At 53.4% G+C, this 20689-nt stretch overlaps 7 protein-coding genes across 7 annotated transcripts; 3 read left to right on the top strand and 4 right to left on the bottom strand.

Moving 5' to 3' along the window:
• Positions 1–1197: 1197 nt before the first annotated feature.
• N7482_002128 (ATP-binding response regulator) lies at positions 1198–4056 on the top strand (the record flags this gene model as incomplete). The annotated part of the gene is made up of 1 exon (XM_056684253.1): positions 1198–4056. One exon carries the CDS (start codon positions 1198–1200, stop codon positions 4054–4056), a length of 2859 nt encoding a protein of 952 aa, XP_056547859.1.
• A 764-nt stretch (positions 4057–4820) lies between these two features.
• Positions 4821–5702, bottom strand: N7482_002127 (p24 family protein; the record flags this gene model as incomplete). The annotated part of the gene is made up of 3 exons (XM_056684252.1): positions 4821–4970; positions 5084–5466; positions 5543–5702. The coding sequence occupies 3 exons, from the start codon at positions 5700–5702 to the stop codon at positions 4821–4823; spliced, it is 693 nt and encodes a 230-aa protein (XP_056547858.1).
• Positions 5703–5983: 281 nt separating this feature from the next.
• Positions 5984–7826, top strand: N7482_002126 (SANT/Myb-like DNA-binding domain-containing protein; the record flags this gene model as incomplete). Its single annotated transcript, XM_056684251.1, has 3 exons — positions 5984–6080; positions 6135–6252; positions 6311–7826. 3 exons carry the CDS (start codon positions 5984–5986, stop codon positions 7824–7826), a joined length of 1731 nt encoding a protein of 576 aa, XP_056547857.1.
• A 270-nt stretch (positions 7827–8096) lies between these two features.
• On the bottom strand, positions 8097–10626 carry N7482_002125 (uncharacterized protein; the record flags this gene model as incomplete). Its single annotated transcript, XM_056684250.1, has 2 exons — positions 8097–10374; positions 10487–10626. The coding sequence occupies 2 exons, from the start codon at positions 10624–10626 to the stop codon at positions 8097–8099; spliced, it is 2418 nt and encodes an 805-aa protein (XP_056547856.1).
• Positions 10627–11933: 1307 nt separating this feature from the next.
• Positions 11934–14520, top strand: N7482_002124 (5-methyltetrahydropteroyltriglutamate--homocysteine S-methyltransferase; the record flags this gene model as incomplete). The annotated part of the gene is made up of 6 exons (XM_056684249.1): positions 11934–11944; positions 12001–12188; positions 12247–13545; positions 13603–14222; positions 14278–14421; positions 14476–14520. 6 exons carry the CDS (start codon positions 11934–11936, stop codon positions 14518–14520), a joined length of 2307 nt encoding a protein of 768 aa, XP_056547855.1.
• An 817-nt stretch (positions 14521–15337) lies between these two features.
• Positions 15338–16484, bottom strand: N7482_002123 (3-oxo-5-alpha-steroid 4-dehydrogenase family protein; the record flags this gene model as incomplete). The annotated part of the gene is made up of 2 exons (XM_056684248.1): positions 15338–16306; positions 16371–16484. The coding sequence occupies 2 exons, from the start codon at positions 16482–16484 to the stop codon at positions 15338–15340; spliced, it is 1083 nt and encodes a 360-aa protein (XP_056547854.1).
• Positions 16485–16707: 223 nt separating this feature from the next.
• N7482_002122 (ubiquitin-ubiquitin ligase UFD2) lies at positions 16708–20233 on the bottom strand (the record flags this gene model as incomplete). The annotated part of the gene is made up of 6 exons (XM_056684247.1): positions 16708–16802; positions 16865–17014; positions 17068–19126; positions 19179–19386; positions 19449–20110; positions 20204–20233. 6 exons carry the CDS (start codon positions 20231–20233, stop codon positions 16708–16710), a joined length of 3204 nt encoding a protein of 1067 aa, XP_056547853.1.
• Positions 20234–20689: the final 456 nt, after the last annotated feature.

Below are 20689 nucleotides of genomic sequence, written 5' to 3'. Positions count from 1 at the left end.
AGATACATAGATTTCTCGGCCACACAGATTCAATGCCGTCCAATGCAACCTCCACAGTACCACCACAAAGGGTCTCATGGTGGCCCTCACAAGCCCAGCGAGATCTTCAGGTCGTTTGTCATATGTCGTCACCCCGCAGGAAAGAGCGAGTCTAGCCCCTCAGATCGGACGCCTATTTAGGCGACATGCAGCCGCTAGACTAGCCTGTCGGCACCGGTAATTGGTCACGGAAGACTAGAGGGTACGAGCGCGCTCCAACAATCGAACGAAGTATCATCCTCGCGTCGGTTAGCGTGCCTCTTTGGGCCTAGTGTAGTGAAATGCCAACTAGCGCAGATTCCAAGCCGCCCCGCATCTGCGACGAACTCGATGTTGCCCGCGAAATCTTCCCCTGAGACAGGCTGGTGCTTAATATGTGGCAACTGTACTCCACCGTAGTGCATTTTGTTGAATATCCGACACTTCACAGCCGAGAAGTGCAAGGGGGAAAAGCTCGATGTATCTATCCCTTTGTGTTTGAACTGGCTGAGGAGGTGTTTGCTACCTCCGCACCCCGATATCTGGGGCCAAGCCACCGGCAAAGGCTCGCGGGGGGTGCTTGCCCGTACTGGAGACTTGTGCTGTGCCGCCCAATGCGACCGGTCAAAATGGTCCGGGCCTGTACTGGGTACTTTGAAGGGCCGGTTGACGGCGCTCGGCTGAGACTCGGAATGCACACCGTTGGTCTAGATCGGCCGATCGTGCGGCGCGTGTTGCTGTCTCCGCACAAGATGGCCAGTGTAGCGAGATGGAGGGAAGGTCAGCAAGTATCGGATCAGGGGACAAGACGTCAGAGCAAAGAGCAAAGAGCAAAGAGCAGAAAAGAAGCCTGGGTCGGCCATGGCCATGTGAGCAGTGTCCCCGGCCTGGCCCTGGCCCTGACCCACGAACTGGTGGTTTCAGCCTGAGCACGTTTGGGGAGTAAAGTTGTCTAGACCGACCGCCCCGACCGCCCAAACCGCCCGGCCCCATCACCGGGAAAATCCCCTCCTGGTTCCCCCTCCCGCCTTTCTCTCCTCCAGCATTCCAGCATCCCATCCCAGCATCTCATCCGGAGGCCCTTCGACCCGGCTTCACCATTCGGTCCCTCCGAAAGCCATGGTTGCTGTCCTGCCCAGATAAAGAGAGTGTTTCGCATATTACCCCCCCATATGGGCTATGTCCACGTCGCCCGAGTCCGATGTCCCTAAATCCGACCATCCTCGTCCCGCCATGTCCTTCCCCTCCTGCAAGTCTGAATGCATCGCCGATGGACTCGCCGCGGTGCGCGATGACGGGGACGCCCAGTTTGACGCGTCCGCCAGGAGTTGGAACGAGGGTGCCCAGACCGCCGCCATTGAGCAGCTAGTCACCCTTAAGCAGGGGCTGAGGGCCTCGGATACCGAGCCGTTCTGGAAACGGCTCATGGAGGACCTCACTTCGATCAGCAAGGCTCAGTATGGCTTTGTCGCTCGACGGATACACGGCGGCGAGCCCCTGCCTGAACTAGGCGGGCGCCGGCCGTCGCTCTTCGGGGCAGTGTTCTACTACAACGACGGGTATCAGAATGTCGGACTGCAGCGAAACCGGTATTTCGCAGGTGGCAACCCGCTTTTACATATGGATCATGAACGGCCGTGCCTTATACCTGAGAATCTCAAATCCCTTGTGTCGTTTGGTGACGACCAACTGCCTTTCGCCGCCGACGCGTACCTGGCGATTCCGCTCTTCTCGGCTGGCAAATGCCTGGCCCATCTCGGGTTGATGTGGTCCAAGGACGGCGTACGAACTCGAAGCTTGTCTTGGTCATTTCTCGAAATGCTCCTGCATTCCCTGGAGGACCTGATCGTTCAACGACTCTTGCTAGACGACCTTTTCCCCGATGACCAAGATGCCGAGTCTCCGACCCTCAATTCTCCCGCATTTTCAAACCCCAACCACGACCATATTCCTGATTCCTCTCATTTCACCACCCATCCTCTCAAACCCTACGCTAAGAGTCTATCACATGAGCTGCGAACTCCGATGCAAGGTGTGGTGGGCATGCTGGACGTGATGCATGCCACCGTGCGAGAGGCCATGGAAAGCAAGACCCCTGTCAAGTCCGGCGGTGTTTTCCAAGCTCTCAAAGAGGGCATTGAGATGGTTCAGGACAGTGCACGGCGGGCCGTCGAAGCCGCCGACAACGTCGTCCATGCCTATGATCTGAATATGCAGGTTCCGAAAACACCTCAGCGGGAGCAAGAGAACGGATTTCTTATCGACCCAGTCCTCGCCACCGATTCTACTGAAATCCGCCCCAGCATCTTCATCGAAGGAAACCACATTGCAGTGAACCCATATAAAAGGCGACGAAGTCTTCCCCTGGACGTGAATAATCGCCCGGCCCGAAAGCAGAGACTTCGTGCAGCATCTTCGCGACATGGACTCTCCCCCCGCAGCGAGGAAGTCAAGAACGCGGTTCACGAAAGTGAACAGATCGTTCATGCTACGCCAGCACGCCAGATTGAAGCAGTCATGGCCAACATGGTGGACCCGCAACCGTCACTCGCAGTTCGACGATCGGCTCCTCATTTGCTCCTAGAGGGCATCAATATGAATTTGCGAAGCCCAGCCCTTCGATTTACCAAACTGCGGGATCTTCTTCGCTTGGTGATCAACGAGTCTCTCCACGTCGGCGGCCGACCTGATTCAGCGATCGGCCAGGCGACTGAGTTTGGCGAGAAGATTGAGATTAGATCCCGGTCGTCGAATGGCGAGTTCTTTACCAAGACTGTGGAGTGGTCTGTTGATCCTGCTCTCCCCGATACTCTTCTTGCCGACGACAGAGATTTGGCCAAGTTGATCTCTTGTGTTTTCTTGAACGCCATAAAATTCACTAATAATGGCACAATTACCGTTTGTGCGACTGTAGGCTCTAAAGCCAGCGATGTCTTGATTCTTGTGCGCGATACTGGCCCAGGCATTCCCGCGGCATTCTTGCCCAATCTTTTCAAGGCTTTTTCCCGGGAAGATGCATCTACCACTCGCAGCAAGGACGGTCTAGGATTAGGCCTCCTTGTGGCCAAGGGACTCTCGCGGAAGATGGGCGGTGATTTGATTTGCGTTCGCTCCTCCACTACGGGACCCGATCGTGGTTCTGAATTCCAGATTCGAGTTCCCGTGAACCAGCATGAGGCCTATAACCGTCCCGGGACCCCGAAAGAGAGAATGATGACACCCCCAACCTTCAATGACCATTCCCGACATGGCAGCGCCAGTAGCTTCATCTGGGAGCCCACGTCATCTGCCTCGCCCTCCGTTGCCCAGACCCAGCAACTCCAGCAACCGACTCCAAATACCACCGATGAAAATACATCTCAAAGCTCGACACCGCCGCGGACACTGTCGCAATCTCGGCCCAACCGGACTTTGGGCGACACATACGACAAGAAGCTCGGAGAGAAATTTCCTCTGCGATTCCTCGTTGCTGAGGACAATCGGATAAACCGTCGTGTGCTGGTCAATATGCTGCGCAAGCTGGGTTACCGAGACGTTCTCGAGGCGGCCAATGGCAGAGAAGCTGTACGAATTGTGCAAGACATCCTGTCCGCTTCGTCATCCATTCATAGTTCCCCGACGGATGAAGAAGGCGGCCCATCCACCCAACAGCCTATTCCTGGGATGAAGCCTATCGACATCGTCCTAATGGATCTCTGGATGCCAGAAATGGACGGGTATGAGGCAACATCTCGCATTCTTCAGATGGTCGATGACCACCAGAGCCAGTACATCGGTGCGGACGACGATGCTCGCCGGATGAGCATCACCACCAGCTCGGACGACATGGACATGGATACCGTCACCAGCTCCCTCTGTGCACAGCGTCCTCCCACCGTCCTCGCTGTCAGCGCAGATGTCACTGACGAGGCGTTGAACCGTGCCTCCAAAGTGGGGATCAAGGGCTACATGACTAAACCCTACAAACTGTCGGACTTAGAACGGCTCATCCTTGGATTCTGTGGTGGTCCGATTGAAACAGTCGTGACGGATATCTAGAAGCTACTTGCGTTCAATTGATGCGCTTGCTTCTTGTGTTCAATTATTTGCCAGAACACCACTACACTCATCGAATTATTCTGTTGCGTTCTTTATACGCGACCTCAGCGCTTCTCCTACCTTTTGGGAAGAACTTTTGGCATTCTTTGTCGAGGGGATACTCTGGCATTGTTCATTGGCGTCTTTTATTCTCGGATCGTTTTCACTTCTTTTTCATGCGATATACCACTTTGGGCTTTTTCTCCATCTTATATCTTTATTAACTTTTGCCGTGGACATAATGAATGATGCCCCGTCAAAATCAATCAATATCAATCAATATCAATCAGTATCAGTGAACATCTCAACTTCACCATTTACTCTACAAGCTTTCTGTAGGCCGAGCGTACGAGGGAAACCCTGAAACATCGGAAAGAAAAACTAATCATTACATCCATTATCGAAATCAACATTGCTCTGACCATGCAGCTCCACGCACTCCACACCCTTCCTTTTTCAATGGAATGTAGACCCAAATACTTTGTAACCAGAGAGTATATCCGCATCCAACCACTCGAGATAGTCAAATGCAGGCTCTATCCCAGCGAAATCGGCACCACCGGCCCGTCTCCCACAACAGAAAACATAAACTCCCGTGTAAGAACCAAAGATCAATATCCGCGTAATCTGGGTGTGTGGTACAAAGAGGCTCGAAGCAAGATGCAAGGCTGTAGCAGGGGGCTTAAAACAAAGTCAAATAGTAGATTATCTCGGGATCCACCCCTCTAGGTCAGCTTCTGCTTGATGAAGAACGACCGCAGGTGCGATAATTGCCAGGCGCAAGCGGCAGACAGGACGGCCACCTGGATCAGGGTCCAGCGGACGACGCGGGAGTTGGTGGTCTCGGATTGGTCGCGGAACTCAGCCTCGCGCTCCTGTAGAAAAGGCAATGGTCAGTACTCTCCTAAGCGTAATACATCTGTAGATGCGGAGCATGGGTGAAGCTCCCATCGCTCGGAAAGATGATAGGGGGTCGCGGTAAGCTTACCCGCTGGTACACCTGCTCGCGACGAATATCGTGCAAGCGGCCGTTCAGATCACGCACACGCTGCACGATATCCTTCATCTTGTCCTTGTCCTCGGTCTCGATCTTGCTCGTCTCGCCAATGGCAATATCCAGCGTCACCTTGACGGCGCCCTGGCCGCTGGACATCCAGCCTGAAGTCGAGATATCGGTTTCAGCCGTGAAGCAGATGCGGTGCTGGCCGGCGTCCGCGGCAGAGAAAGTGAAGCGTCCGGAGTGGTTCTCGCGCTTGCTAACGACGCGGTGGTCATTGTCGAAGGTCTCGTCGACAGTGATCCGCATCTGGAGGTTGTGGTCGATCGCGTAGGTGTTGGTGTTGGGGTTGATCACTTGGGTCTCGAATTTGCCTGGTCAACAGATATGATAGTTAGCGAGTTGGCTCTTAGTATGGGCTTGAGTCCTGCTGCTGGAACAATTCCGTACCTGCTACCAGGGTGTCCTTGGGCAGGTCCTCGAAGAAGCACTTTGTGTGGCGGCCGTCCACGTAGAAGTACAGGGCATTGGCGGGAAGCAGCAGAGAGAAGAGGGAGAAGAGGGCCAGAGCGGCCGCAAGCCATGACGGTGAGGATGCCTGGTAAGCCATGGCTGGAGGTGTTTGAGCAATTGGAGGCAATGCTGCTGCTGGTCGACTTGTCAACAGTGGAGTGTTGACCATCTGGCACCATCGCGGCTTCACACCGCCTGCTACTTTCGTACGTCACCCTTGCTCAGGGAGCCGCGTTCGATTTTCATCGCTCGACTATGTCATCGGCATCCAGGGAATCTACTTGGGTTGGCACCGTTTGTTCAGCTTGCTTGTCGTGATATACCCTTTCATCTTTCACAAACCCCTGTTTGGCCAGAGTAGGTCTCGTTTGAGTCACCATGGCGGCCGCCGCAGACGTTCGCGACATGCTGGACTTGCCCGCTGAGGGCCAGCCCAGGCCGACGAAGAAGCAGAAAGTCGTCGAGAAGCGACCAGGTTCGTGTAAAATGATTTAGGCGCGCTCGATCGGTAGCTAATAATTGTCTACAGAGGGTATCACTCGTGAGCTGTACGCGCTGCTCGGTGAACGGGCACCTCCGATCGCGATCAACGAGAACAAGTACAAAGGGCGCCCAAAGTTTATGAACAAGCTACGAGTCCGGAAATGGTACGCGCGATAGCTGATGCTGGGAGACGCGATGGAGGCTAACCTCGCCTCTTTACAGGTGCATGACGCCCTTTGCGAACAGCGCCAGGTCCGACGGGCTGGTCTTGAACCACTGGCAAAGAGAACACGAGTCAATTCGCCCACCCGCACCCGAAGCAACCCAGATGGAACTAGATGAGACCAAGGAAGCAGGCAAAGAAGAAGCGCCCAAGCCGCAGGAGCAAGAATATACGTTCGCCAAGTACAACGTCAAAGCACGGTTACCTCAACGGTACACGGACGAAGAGTACAACCGGCACCTGAAAAGTGATGACTGGAGCCGCGAAGAGACGGACTACTTGATGGATCTCGCAGCCGAATACGATCTTCGCTGGGTGATCATTGCAGACCGCTACGACTACCAGCGGCATCTGGACTCAGAGCCCGACGCCGATGCGATTGTGCCGGCTAAGCAGTACCGGACGATGGAGCAGATGAAATCGCGATATTACTACATCGCTGCCACCATGCTAGCAATCGAGCATCCACCCTCCGAAATGTCCGAGGCTGAGTTCGCGCTGCACGAACAAATGTTGAAGTTTGACCCAGACCGCGAGAGGGACCGCAAGGAACTGGCCGCCCTTCAGCTCAACCGCACAGCAGACGAGGTGCGCGAGGAGGCCATGCTGCTGGAAGAACTGAAGCGCATTACAAGCAATGAGCAGAACTTCATAACCGAACGCCGCGAGCTCTACTCCCGCCTCGAAGTCCCTATCAGCGTCGGGAACACCGCGATGTACCAGTCCAGCCAAGGTCTGTCCCAACTCCTTCAGACCCTCCTCCAAGCCGACAAGAGCAAGAAACGCCGCTCCATTCTCGGTCCCGAAGGTGCCGTCCCCAGCCCAGTCAGCCAAACCCCTACACAAACCGGCGCGCTCGGCCGCGCCGAAACGCCCACCACAAACTCAGCCGCCAACAATAAGAAGGGCTCGATTGCGTCCCAGACACAACCAGCCGTACGCACCCTCACGCCTGCCGAGGAAGCCCGCTACGGCGTCCAGCACCACGAGCGCCTCTCCGGAGGCGTCCAGTTCCGCAGCGACCGCGCCCAGAAACTCACACAGGCCAAGTCTAACGTGCAAACTCAGAAGCTAGCTGGTGCCCTGGCTGAGCTTGAAATCCCCGTGCGCCTGTTCATGCCCACTGAGCGCGTGTGCAGGGACTTCGAGAAGCTCATCCAGTCGGTCAACCTGCTCCTGGACGCCCGCAAGGTCTCCGAGAAGGTCGAGAGCGAGATCCGCGTTCTGGAAGCCTCCAAGGCAGAGCGCGAGCGCAGGAACGTACCTGAGAATTCAAGTAAAGACCCTGAGCATCCAGAGGTGAAGACGGAGACGGAGGACGGTGGGAATAGCATGCTAGAGTCCGGAGCCCCCACTGAAGGCGGCGAGGGCGAAACTGGACAAGCAGGGGATAGTGAAGCTGCCGCTGATGGTGCAGCTGAGGAGACGCCTACGAAAGAAGACGGGGGGCACAAGCGGTCTGCCAGTGTGTTGAGCAGCGTCAGCGACAAGAGCTCGAAGCGGCAGCGACGCTGACTGCTTTTTTGTCTTCCTTCTTGGGCTTGTACCTGCAGAATCTGCTTTTCTTACCAACTGTATCATACTCGGCGCTAGGATCTGGATATTACTGTACGATTAATGACATTCTGGTGGTGGGAGCTACATCCATCCTTGACAATTTGACTCCCAATGCCTCCCCGTTAACAATATAGCCCAATGCCCAATCTTGCTCAGTATGAATAGAGCCTGAAAGTCCCAACATGGACAACTTCTTCATATTCGTTTCTTCGCTCAAGTGAACGCCCATCACTGATCATCATCTGTCGTGACCAGGTCCCACAACATCCGACTAGTTCGATTAGCCCAGCGGCTGCCTTCAAATGATCCGGGCATATCCAGACACCCCTGATACATATTCGCAAAGTCTTCCGCGAGTGTGCTTTTGGTAGAATTTGCCCGCTCAAGGTCGTTATGGTCACAGTCAAGGTATGGACCCGACGACGCCTGTGATATTTCCTGCTGGTGTACATTCGAGTGCCATGTGCTTTCCTTGTGCTTAGACAACCTGCGTACCCATTTCGCGCCCCGGGAGTTGCTTGGGCGCAACAGATGAGCCACGTCTCCACCGGTCAAGTCGTGCTCTATGCCGAGGTAATCTGGGTCAATATCCACTGCGTTATCGCCTGAATTGGGGACCTGCTGCCCCTTCTTTGGTTGGATTACGCCCCTGATCCCGGACCTGCGGCCTTTCTGGTCCTTTACTGTCAGTGGATTTGCCTTCATCGATTGGCTCAGGCGAGCCCAGCGGTGCAGCGGGGTGTCGGCGGGTCGGCTGACATGATGCGAGCTCTGCGGAACTTGACAGTGTTCAGCTTGACTCTTTGGAGGCACTTTGGCTGCACGAAGACTTCCAGTGCCTCTTTCATCTGATATTACAGATTCGCGATCATGCTCTTCGCTGTAGCGGCCTGAAAGAATGTCTCGAAGGTAGGGAGGTTCTGGGTAGTCATTGATCGTTCGAGTGGGATTTCGGGCTCTGGGAACAGTAGCACGCCCGACCTCAGGACGGTTTGAATGATGGTTGACTGGGGTAGACTTAGTTTCCGGGATGGTTGGCTCAGCTGCATACACATGGTCAGTTCTTCCCCCGTGAGACTGACCAGCATGGCCTCTCTGGAGGTTGGCATCGTGAATCACTGGCTCTGTCTTCTGGGTTGAACATGGTCGCACAGGCGAATGGCTATCGCAATGCTGCGTATGCTGCACGGCTTCATCATTAGGCACTGGACTATAGCCATAGCCCACCCGTCGACCTCCAGACATCCAACCGGCACTGACTTTGCGTGGGGACCCTATGCCATGGATATCGTTGGACTCAAGGTGAACTTGGGCTTCTGGGCTGCCGTTATCGCAGTGTTCTTCAAACTTGCTACTCAACATGCCATTTGTTTGGGGGGAGCCATGATGAAGGTTAGCGTCCTCAGCTGTCAATTTGAAGGTGCTTCTGGACCCTATACCGATATGCTTCTCGACGTCCAATGCAGGTGAGTGGGCACGAGAAGCATTAGCTGAAATAGGATTGGGCCGGTGGGAGTAATATGAAGACCCATCTCGCTGATGATAAATTTGGGTTCGGGGATCGTGTCCACAGGCTATCGATGTGGCTGACCTCGGGGATGCAGGCATAGTTTCTTGTGACGCGTTCATGAATGCACCGTATCTGTCGTTGCGGATCAGGTCATCAATTGAGAGATTGCAAGACATGGGGCCAGATGATGCGCATTGAGGGGCAAATCGATGTGACATGCCCTTGTCTTCCAGATGGACGGTTTGGGTACCAGTCAGAGGGGTGCTCGAGGCGGCTTGCTGTCGACTTTTGGCAACCATCATGCCGGATGATTGATTCGGTAGCGAGCCTGAAGCAGCCACGCCGTAATTGTGGTTACTAATTCCCATGGATTGGCAGTCTCTGGAATGTTTCTGATCATTGGGACCCCCAGAGAAATGGGGCGCATGCGGCGGCACTGAAATTGGTCCCCTGCATCCTTGGCTGATTGAATTCAGATTGGGAAGGGACCGCGCCAAGTTCAACTTGATGCTGTGCTCATGCTTCCGTTCGCCTTCAACGAAGGCCGCATCATGAACTTTGTGGTACGGACTGCGCTGACTTCTCATACTGCTGGGAGGGGTATGGATGAAATGCATCCCAAAGGCAGACACGGGGGGTTCTGGAATGTTATCACCATGGCCGATGGCCCAACGCTCAGATTCACCATTTTCGTGACTCTGTTCAATCAAGTTGCTCAGTTCCATCCTGCGACGACCACGGCTTGCCGGGGAATCCATGAGATCCCGTTGCGGAGTCGAAATGAATTGCGCGTCACTGTCATATCGACTCTCACTCATCAAACTGCTGCCATAGTCTCCCAACGCAGTAAGCTCGGTGGTGGCTTTTGAGCCGGACCTTGACGACTTCCGAGGAAACGGAAACAGGAACTTGCTTGGCTCATGATGTGCGCTGGAGTCTTTGGACTCTCGAGAGAATCGGCGCCGAAGCATGCGAGATATGGTCTCGGGATGGTATCTTGAAAAAGGAGACGGAGCATTGTCTGATCCAGATTGGAGTCCTGTGCCTTCGTCAGAACTCCCTTCTTAATATCTCCAGGGAGTTTCGACATTCTCCGAGGAAGCCTTACTTTGTGCCTGGCCCTGCTGCGTCTGCGCGTCGTAGGTCCGGCGGCCTCGACATGGCCGAGGAACCGACGCAGGTTGCGGCTTTCGCCACCGAGGACAGTCGAGGAACACCATTTGCCTGGTGGAAAGGAGCGATGTGCATAATGGTGAGGATGGAGTCCGCCTAGCTATGGCCCTTTTGATAGCAGAAGGGAGCTCTCCTTGGGACTTTCCTCATTGAAATACGGTCCTGCCTGATATTGTTGTGCATCTTCCGTTTCTGACACAAAACGTCAACAGAAGGCACGATAGCTCAAAATTGGAGTTAATTACACAGCTTGGAGATGCCTCCGAGACCTGGCTCGATGCAGGTAACATCATGTATTATGGATAACCGGCGTCGTTTTTTTCAATCGATGAAGTCTTGTTAGAAGATGGATAGTAGATCTTGATGCGGTTGCCCTAATTTCCGCCATTGCCTCTCGGTGTTTACTGTAGATTGAGACCACGTATCGTTTTACAGCTTTGTGGTCCATCTCACCCGCAAATCGCTTTCTCCTAGCATCCATATACTTTACACGTGAGCTCATTGACAATGTCCTGTTATTACTGAAAGTATACTGGCTGCGACCAGCAGCGCTCCCTGCCAATCCTCAATTGAAAGGCCTTCAGTAGCCGCATAAATATATTTCTAAATCCGGCCTGAGCCGGGGGTCTTTGAGAGTCTACATTTTAATCTTCAACCTATTTGCTTGGCCCTTATGCCCCCAGTTGACATCTCACCGTCGAGGCACACTCCTGTCTTGAGTACATGGAATATCTCTGGCCTACGATTGGCGGTGTATCCTGCATGAGCTAGCTCACCGGTTCCGAGAAGTGGCTTCCGGCTGACCCCGCCGATGAGCATGTTTGGCTCCTTGGCTCGTTGGCTCGCGCTTGCCGTTCTCTGGCAGCGTAATTGTTCAGAAAAGGGTATTTTTCCAAATTCCATGTTGGACTGAAAGCTCTCAGATAGAACATTAGCCTGGTTTAGTTTACCCTCGATAGAAGCTGCAAGCTCTCCTTTGCTAGGTTATCGCCCGCTGTTATCGCCCCGTGTCGGAATGGCGTGATTCCCGCCGATCACGGAGACCTGCCCCTATGGTGGGGTTACCGTTACGGCAGCATTACCATACATACAAACCTCATTTGCAGTGTTTCCCCGACCACAGAACCCAAAGCCCGCCGAAGTTTCCCCCGTTGCTGCACGGCCCCAATAGCGCGCCGTACTGTCAGATTACCATTGCCCCTCCATCCCTTTGGGGTTAGGCCACCTTTCCCCCTCCATTTTTCTTCTCAGCTTTTTCCCTCCTCCCTCTCCTTCTTCTTCTTTCTTCCCCTAAAGGCATCGGGTTCATTTGCATCACTTATCCTTCCTGAGATCCCGCCTTACTACCTTTTTCCGTTTCTTCTCTACACACATCCGTCAGAATGGTCCAATCGTATGTTCTATGGATTCCTCAATGCCCCTCTGTTGACTGTTACTAACGACTTCCAGCTCCGTTCTGGGCTTCCCCCGTATGGGTCGGGTCCGTGACCTGAAGAAGGCCACTGAGGCTTACTGGGGCGGCAAGATCTCCCGCGATGATCTGCTTGCTGAGGGCAAGCGCCTCCGTGCTGAGCACTGGGGTCTGATCAAGAAGGCTGGTGTCGACTCTGTTCCTAGCAACGACTTCGCTTTCTACGGTGAGCGCCCTCCCTCTCAATGTTCATAAGCAGAACTCGCTTGCTAATTCCCCAACAGATCAGGTTCTTGACCACATCCAGCTCTTCGGCGTTGTGCCCGAACGGTACAGCAAGTACAAGCTTCACCCTCTCGATGAGTACTTTGCCATGGGCCGTGGTCTCCAGAAGGAGGGAGTCGATGTCCCCGCTCTGGAGATGGTCAAGTGGTTTGACTCCAACTACCACTACGTCAAGCCTACCCTGCAGGACAACCAGGTTTTCACTCTCTCTGCTGAGCCCAAGCCTGTCGTTGAGTTCCTCGAGGCCAAGGCCCAGGGTATCACCACCCGCCCCGTCATTCTGGGTCCCGTCTCCTTCCTCGTTCTTGGCAAGGCCGACCGTGGCCAGTCTGTCGACCCCATTGACAAGCTGAACGATCTCCTGCCTCTCTATGTTGAGCTTCTGTCCAAGCTGAAGGCCGCTGGTGCCGAGGATGTCCAGATTGATGAGCCCGTCCTGGTCTTCGACCTTGCCCCCAAGGCCAAGGCCGCCTTCAAGCCTGCCTACGAGGTCCTGAGCAACTTGGGTGACAAGGCTCCCCGCCTGACCCTCGCCACCTACTTTGGTGACATTGTCCACAACATCGATGTCCTCTCTTCCCTCCAGAACCTCCACGCCATCCACATCGACCTTGTCCGCAACCCGGAGCAGCTCGACACCGTTGTTGCTGCCCTCGGCCCCAAGCAGATCCTGTCCGCTGGTGTTGTCGACGGCCGTAACATCTGGAAGACCAACTTCAAGACCGCCATCGAGAAGGTTGAGGCCGCTATCCAGAAGCTGGGCAAGGACCGTGTTGTCGTTGCCACCTCCAGCTCTCTCCTGCACGTTCCCCACACCCTGGAGAGCGAGAAGAAGCTCGATCCCGAGATCCGTGACTGGTTCAGCTTCGCTGTTGAGAAGCTCACTGAGGTTGCTGTCGTCGCCAAGGCCGTCACTGAGGGCCCTGCCTCCGTCAGCGCCGAGCTTGAGGCTAACGCCAAGTCGATGCACTCCCGTGCCACCTCTCCCCGCACTAACGACCCTGCTGTCAAGGCTCGCCAGGCTGCCGTCACCCCCGAGATGCACAACCGCAAGTCTCCTTTCCCCGTCCGTATTGCGGAACAGACCAAGACCATCAAGCTCCCTCTCTTCCCCACCACCACCATTGGCAGCTTCCCCCAGACCGCGAACATTCGCGTTACCCGTAACAAGTTCACTAAGGGCGAGATCACCGCTGAGGAATACGAGAAGTTCATTGAGAAGGAGATCCAGGAGGTTGTTAAGATCCAGGAAGAGCTTGATCTCGACGTCCTTGTTCACGGTGAAAGCGAGAGAAACGGTTCGTTCTTTCCCCTCTTATGCCATCGTGTCGAAAAATCCCACTGACCGTTTTCAGACATGGTTCAATACTTTGGAGAGCGCCTCAACGGCTACGCCTTCACCACTATGGCTTGGGTCCAGAGTTACGGCTCCCGCTGTGTCCGCCCTCCTATCGTGGTCGGTGACGTGTCTCGCCCCGCTCCTATGACCGTCAAGGAGTCCAAGTACGCTGTTTCGATCTCCAAGAAGCCCATGAAGGGCATGCTTACTGGCCCTATCACCTGCCTGCGGTGGTCCTTCCCTCGTGACGATGTCCACCAGTCTGTCCAGGCTCAGCAGCTCGCTCTCGCTCTCCGCGACGAGGTTGCTGACCTCGAGGCTGCTGGCGTTGCTGTCATCCAGGTCGATGAGCCTGCTCTCCGTGAGGGTCTGCCCCTCCGTAAGGGTTCTGAGCGCGATGCCTACTTGAAGTGGGCCGTCGATGCCTTCAAGCTGTCCACTGCCGTGGCCCGTGACGACACTCAGATCCACTCCCACTTCTGCTACTCTGAGTTCCAGGACTTCTTCCACGCCATTGCCGCTCTTGACACCGACGTCCTGTCCATCGAGAACAGCAAGTCCGATGCCAAGCTCCTCAAGGTCTTCATCGACGAGGCTTTCGCTGCTCAGATCGGCCCTGGCGTGTACGACATTCACGTAAGAGTCCATTATGCCTATTGCTCCTCAGTCCGATACTAACGTCATAATCTAGTCCCCCCGTGTCCCCAGCGAGCAGGAGATCAAGGACCGCATCGAGGAGATGCTGCAGTACCTCCGCCCTGATCAACTCTGGGTCAACCCTGACTGTGGTCTCAAGACTCGCCAGTGGCCTGAGACCAAGGCCGCCCTTACTGGGGTAAGCATCGTTGAATGCCAAAATCGAGTGAATTATTTACTAACGTAACTCCAGATGGTTGCGGCTGCCAAGTACTACCGCCAGAAGTACGCTCAGTAAATCTGTGCATCTTCAATTTCCTTTGTTTCACTTCCTATAATGTGTTAATTGGGGAGAGGCGGCATTCTCAACCTACCGCCTCCGGCACGGGGAGTTTTGTTTTATGATGAGTTTTATGACGATGATACCAAAAGTTCAACATACGGGTTTCAACGGTTTTGTGGATTAGAGGGCACCAAAAGCGGGTTTACGGAGTTTCAACATGACTAACGATTTCAACATGGGTGCCGCCAATTTAGGTGCCGATTATTTCAACAATTACTTTGTTCTCCCGTCCTTGCGAAGCAGTTGCTGTCGCCTGGACCTGGAGAACGAGGACCTTTTTTACTGTGTAGAATCAGCTGTTCAAATACATTGTTTCTATACCAGATCTCTATCTTTTCCCTAAGATCGACCGAAGATATAAATTTCTGACATCGTTATCACCGATATAGTAATATCTTTACTCGAGTTGAATCTATTGTTACGCCGCTTGTTGTTGGAGCCTTTTGCATACTGCTTTTCTTTATCTCGGTTCAATGTACTGTATCACTCCGCCTGTACCTATATTGGAAGCAGTTACTCAGTGGGTTATCCTTTTGAGTGCCTCCTAAGAGCCGTTGATGGCCCTACTGTACTGTTCTCGCGGAGCTGTATCCAATTTACTATAAATGTATGTTCACGAAGTTTCACCTGTAACATGACACATAAAAGTGGATTATTTGGACATTATAATCCCCGGGTCACACCCCTGTTGGGAACTTTGTCTTTCATTAACTCTAGAGCCGTCATACAGTAGATTCCCGTCTCTTATCTGTCTTTGTTTGCAGTACCGACTTTACATCCACGCGCACCACGGCACGACAGCACCTCTGCCCGCCACACCCTTCTCTCCAAATTTTTGCAGATACCACTTGCGCCCCCATCGGGCATGGGGCAGCATATTTGTAACAGCGTTGATGACAAACAGCACGGCTGGCAGAGGAAGAGGTAACCCAAACCGATCCGCGGCCCATGCAGCAGGAATAATCCACGGTGCAGGCCGAAGCGGTGGAGCAATACCTGCGCTAGCGGCAGTGCCGATCTTAGTAGACAGAGAAAGGGGGAACACTGCGACTCCAGCGAGAGCAAATCCAGTCCACTCCAACCACTCGAAGACGTAGTGAGGGTACAGAATGGATCGAAACACGCCCTTTGTCGGTGGGATGACATAGACCTTGTGGAACTTGTTGTTGCCATTGGCAGGGGTCTCGTCCGATTTCTTTGCAGAGCGCTTCTCTGCTTCATCCCGCCTGAATTGGAACAGTGCCGTCTCCGAGTAGATGTTACCAGCCATGCCGATAATGAACAGGACAGTCCCGATGATGGGGAGTATTTGAACCAGTGAGATTGATTCAGAACGCACGGAAGAGGAGCCCAGTGCCTCGGCACCGTTGGTCCGGAATCCGGGGATGGGAATCTCGTAGCCGGATAGCCACCCAGCCAGACACGAAGAGTTGAACCAATTAAATCCCATTGCGCTCACCATGACAAACAGGTGGATAGGCGACATGCTCGGCGCCGAAAAGAAAGGCGAAATTACCGCCCGGTTGGCATAGTGAATGCAGTATAGGGCTACAACCAACTGGTTCGGGGCTGGTAGCTCAGACAAGGAGGGTGTGGTCTGAGACAGGCTGTAGAGCAAGTTGAGTGGACCAACAATCTCCATGAGGCACCAGGCTACTCGGCCTGGGATGTTGAAAAGTGACTCCGGGAGGGATGTTTTGCCCGCCGGGTGCCAGGCAAGAATCCATTGCAGAATGGTGCACTATGACCTTGTCAGGGGATATTTTCCGAGGTCAATGGGAAAATGGGCTTCTTTGTTTACTCACCACAGGGAAGTACTGAAAAATTGTAAGGGCGGTCGTGTACGCCGCGGGAGTTGGAGGGGAGAACATGGCAATGGGCGGGACAGATGCCCAGGAGGTGGAAAGAGCGGTGCCCATGGTGGATTTAAGGGCTGGAGAGGACACTTGCAAGGGAGGAAACTACAATGCGGAGGAAGCTAAAGCTTAAGTAGAGTTTAAGTTGTGACACGGACGATGATGTAACATGCCGAATCGGGAAGGCGGTCATGAGAAGCTACACGATCTATCACCTTGGCAGTCTATGTACGTCAGGGGAGCTAAGTCTAACAAGTGGAATACATGAAACCGGCAGATGTTAAACTTAATCCGCAGACGTATCCATCTGCTCCGCTGCCGGGCCCTTCTTGCCCGTCCGCTCTGCCTTGAACGCCTCAATCTTGGCCTTAAGCTCGGTATCTACGGTTACCAGGTTAGCGCTAGATCGTGCGTTTGGATGGATATTAATGGGGCAAGTTTACCAGGTAGCACATCCTCCATGACCAAGGGAACACGGTTGAAGGGATCGTGAGGGTCACTAAGAAGGTGCGAGCGGATAGTCGAACGATCAATCGAGACCCGCGAGCTCGGCAGGATAACGGGATCTTCCATCAGAGTGTACATGAGAGGATCTGGATGACATTAGAGCTTGCTTGATATCCAATAGCGGGAGAAGTGCACATACCCAAGAAGTCATCAGGGATCTCGCCCAGATCCTCCTCCGCCTGGTCATCTGCCTCCTTGGCTTCCTGGACACTCTTTCGCAGACGATCCCAACGTCGCAAGTCTTCCTCAGATGTCATATTGTGCTGCCGTAAAAGGTCTGCTGCTTGCTTGAACAGCTCAGGTTTGTAAGAACGTCCATCACGAGCGATTGCCGTGATAAAACTTTGCTTTTTCATAAGGTTGAGGTAAATTGACGCAATCTCGCTGAGAACTACTGGCGGGTCAAATCCGTACTTCTCTGCCATCAGTTTCACATTTTCTTCCACTTTGAGCTGGGAGCTCTTGGGCCCGGCCATGGCGTCGAGATTGTAATTTAACATGTCGGCTAACCGCTGGACAATCTCTGGCATGGTGAACGAGTCGGCCAGTGCGGCAGTGAAGAGCTTTAGCATGGCCATTGTCTCGTTGGTCAGCTGCATGTAAGATTTGGCACTGCGCTGGGTGGTCGTCAAATGCTCCTCGCGCTGTTGCCGAGTATTAGGGTCCATTGAGCTTCCGTCGCGCTTGAGTTCATCCTGCAGGTTGCGAATGGTTTTGAAGGCACTGAAGGACTCGTCAAGTACATATGTCACATCGTTCAATAGCAAATTGACAAATTGGACGAAGAAATCCTGGTTCTGCGTGGCTTGAATGGCCAACTTCTTTCGATACAAGGTGTTGGGCCAGATGCACTTGATAATCTGGAAAATTTCATACCGGATGTTGAACTTGTCGAAAAACTGGGTATGGGCTCCAGTGTGCTCTACTTCAACGTAGAATTTCATGACAGCATGCAAGAGGTACTCGTTGGCAAACGGCATCGAGTTGAGCAGGTTTACCAAGACACCGCGGGTGCCGTTGCCACGGTCTAGCGTGCCTCGATACAACATTGAAACGAGGCCGGCCTTGAGGTATGGGTTCTTTATGTAGCTGGAGCTCTCCAGGAATGTAATGCACAGCATCACCAATTCGTCGCCTAGAGTGGCAGTGACGGTCTCTGGCATGAACAAGCTAACGAACTTGAAATTGTTGATGATGACATCGAGGAAATACTCCGGCAAGCATTGGAAAACTTCAGGTTGCTGCTGTGGAAGAGGCAGAGTGAACTTCTCTTTCGGGAAATCCACTCCTGAGGCAACTCTCAACAGCCAGACAGCGACATGGCGAATAAACTCTATCGAGCGACTTTGCCATTCTTTGTCAGAAAGTACAGCTCCGAGGCTGTACTTCAATGCCAGCCCAAGGTCGAGCTTATCGCGGTATTTCTTGAGCGCCTGCTCAAAGATGCGCAATTGCGTGGGGATTCCAGCCCATCGGTCCCGCTCAAGCTCGAATTTGTGGATTGTGGATTCCATATGTCTGAGATCCTTCTCGAGTTGTTCCAGTTTTGAGGTCAGCGATTCACTACCATAGTGATGTGCAGCAATTGTTAGGAAAAAGACCTCGCTGTTGAAGTTGGGGCTGCCGTCCACTTTTTTGGAATAGTATGCATCAGAGGCATGCTGGTCTGCATTGATCTTTGTCTCATCTCGCATGTCCACTCGAGGGCTTTGCTGGAGATACTCCGCATGAAGGGTATGGATTTTGGCGAACTGGATGTTCATGATTGGAGCACAAAGCTTATCTAGAGCGGACGTGAGATTGAACATGAAGCCATCAGAGGCGACTTGCTCAGGATCAACTTGCATTGCGCGTCGTTTATGATTAATATTCAAAGCAGTCGCAGCCCAATCCAGAACTCGGTACCTAGCCTCTCGAGAGGAGTGAATAATTTTGTCTATGATGAAGTCGAGGTCCCACTGGATCATATTTTGCATCATGCGAAGGGAGTTTTGCGAGTTCGCGATGAATCCCTTGTCTCGGGTCGTGGGACTGGAAAAGTATGACATTGTCACTTTGGGCTGAAGAGGAGAGATCCGGAACCAGGGTCCCAGAAGAGTAGACTTCTCAAATTGAGCTGGGTCTTTCGAAGCATTGAAAACGGAAGACTCGGTTATAGCAGTTGCAATGGTCTTATCAACGACCAGGTTTCTCAACGCCTGTCGCTGCGATTAGTATAGAGACTCGGGGTCTTTAAAGGAAAACACATACAGTGAAATAGGATTGAAAGTCGCCATTAGCATCCTTAGATGACAGCTGGGCGCTTAACTCTTCAACCGCAACAATCAAGGCGGGCTTGAGGCCTTCATCTTCATCAAACTTTCCGGCTATTTCCTTGAGGAAGTCAGGATGGATTCCTCTCTTGTCATCCGGGCTCAGCAATAACTGCCGAGCCAATGGAGACTCGGGAGAGTCAATTCTGTGCAACAACATGTCAGCATACGCCACAGGGAATTATCAAGTTGGAATTCAATTTTATACCCAAACATCTCTGGCATCGTAATCGCGAAAATGCAATAGCTAAGACACAATCTTTTGGCCTCACAGTAGATATTCCACTTTCTTGAATCTGGATCTGGTTTCTTCATTCTTTCATGAATCCTGTTCCAGCAAGGAAGCAAGTAATCAAGCGGACGTTGCTTCTCTGCTTTCGATGCCGCTTCCAGGAGCGCTTGGTCCAGAATTGCTGTATGCAAGCGCAATTCTTGACCTTCATCCTGCAGCTCACTCCGCAACCCGGGGAGAAACACTCGTTGATCTTTTTTTCCGAAAGAGCTCTCCTCTAGACTCAGCTTGAACAAATCGCTCAGGACATGGTGCTCAAAGTCCTCAATACTTTGTGGCGTAGGATCAGACTTCGCAGGTGTGGAAGCTCGGGATGAAGACGGCCCAACAGAACGAGGTCTTTCAGGAGCCGAGGCAGAACCACTTGGCGTTATTTTGATCCGCTTCCCTTCTGGATGCTGCGGTTTCTGTGCAGCGGATGATGAACCATTGGAGATTCCAGTCGACTGCTGTGGCGGCGCTGGCGACCGTGCCGGGGAAGGGCTAGCGGGAATCGGAGGAGAGCCAGAAGATTCATCAGCAGGCGGACTAGCAGGTGCGGCCGGGTTTTGGAGTTTCGCGAGGCGCTTATTGCGAATCTAAAATCCCACGAAAGACGTCATGTTAGCGAGCTGCGGAGAGGGAACGCCATGGCTGCGGAATGGGAGAAGAAGGGGAGACCGCCAGCCGACCTTTTCCGCGTCAGAAAGAGTGTCCGACATCTTTGCGCCCGGTAGAGTTAAGGCCAAGACACGTCCGGGGTAGAGAGACCACGTCTGGTGGGGTCGGGGATATGAGGCGCAGTGTCGAAGACAGTGTTTAGGTGGGTGGCAGTCCTTCCAGCGAGAGCTACAGGAGCACACCGGCACCGACGGTGTCCAGAACCAATAAGCCTAAGAATGCGGAGATACAAAATCCTGCTCCCCTCAGGTGAAAATGATAAAGGAGGGGAATGTATGAAAGGAAGCCGGAGGTTCTGTCATGATCGCCGAGATTCGCTCGCCTGTTCTGCTGTTGGGGTACAGTGCAACTTGACTAAGCAGGGAAGTGGACGCCGCGGCTACGGCAAAATGGGCTTGGAACGAGGGTAAGACACGGTGAGAACCCCGTCGTCATTTATGTTGTTCTTTTTCATTGCCTTTTGAGATATAGAGCTGGGTCTGAGGTGGACGCGTATA

This window comes from Penicillium canariense (genome assembly GCF_028826845.1).
Source record: "Penicillium canariense strain IBT 26290 chromosome Unknown utg000001l_segment0_segment0, whole genome shotgun sequence".
Lineage (NCBI taxonomy): Eukaryota > Fungi > Ascomycota > Eurotiomycetes > Eurotiales > Aspergillaceae > Penicillium > Penicillium canariense.
This window is presented reverse-complemented; position numbering and strand designations above follow the sequence as displayed.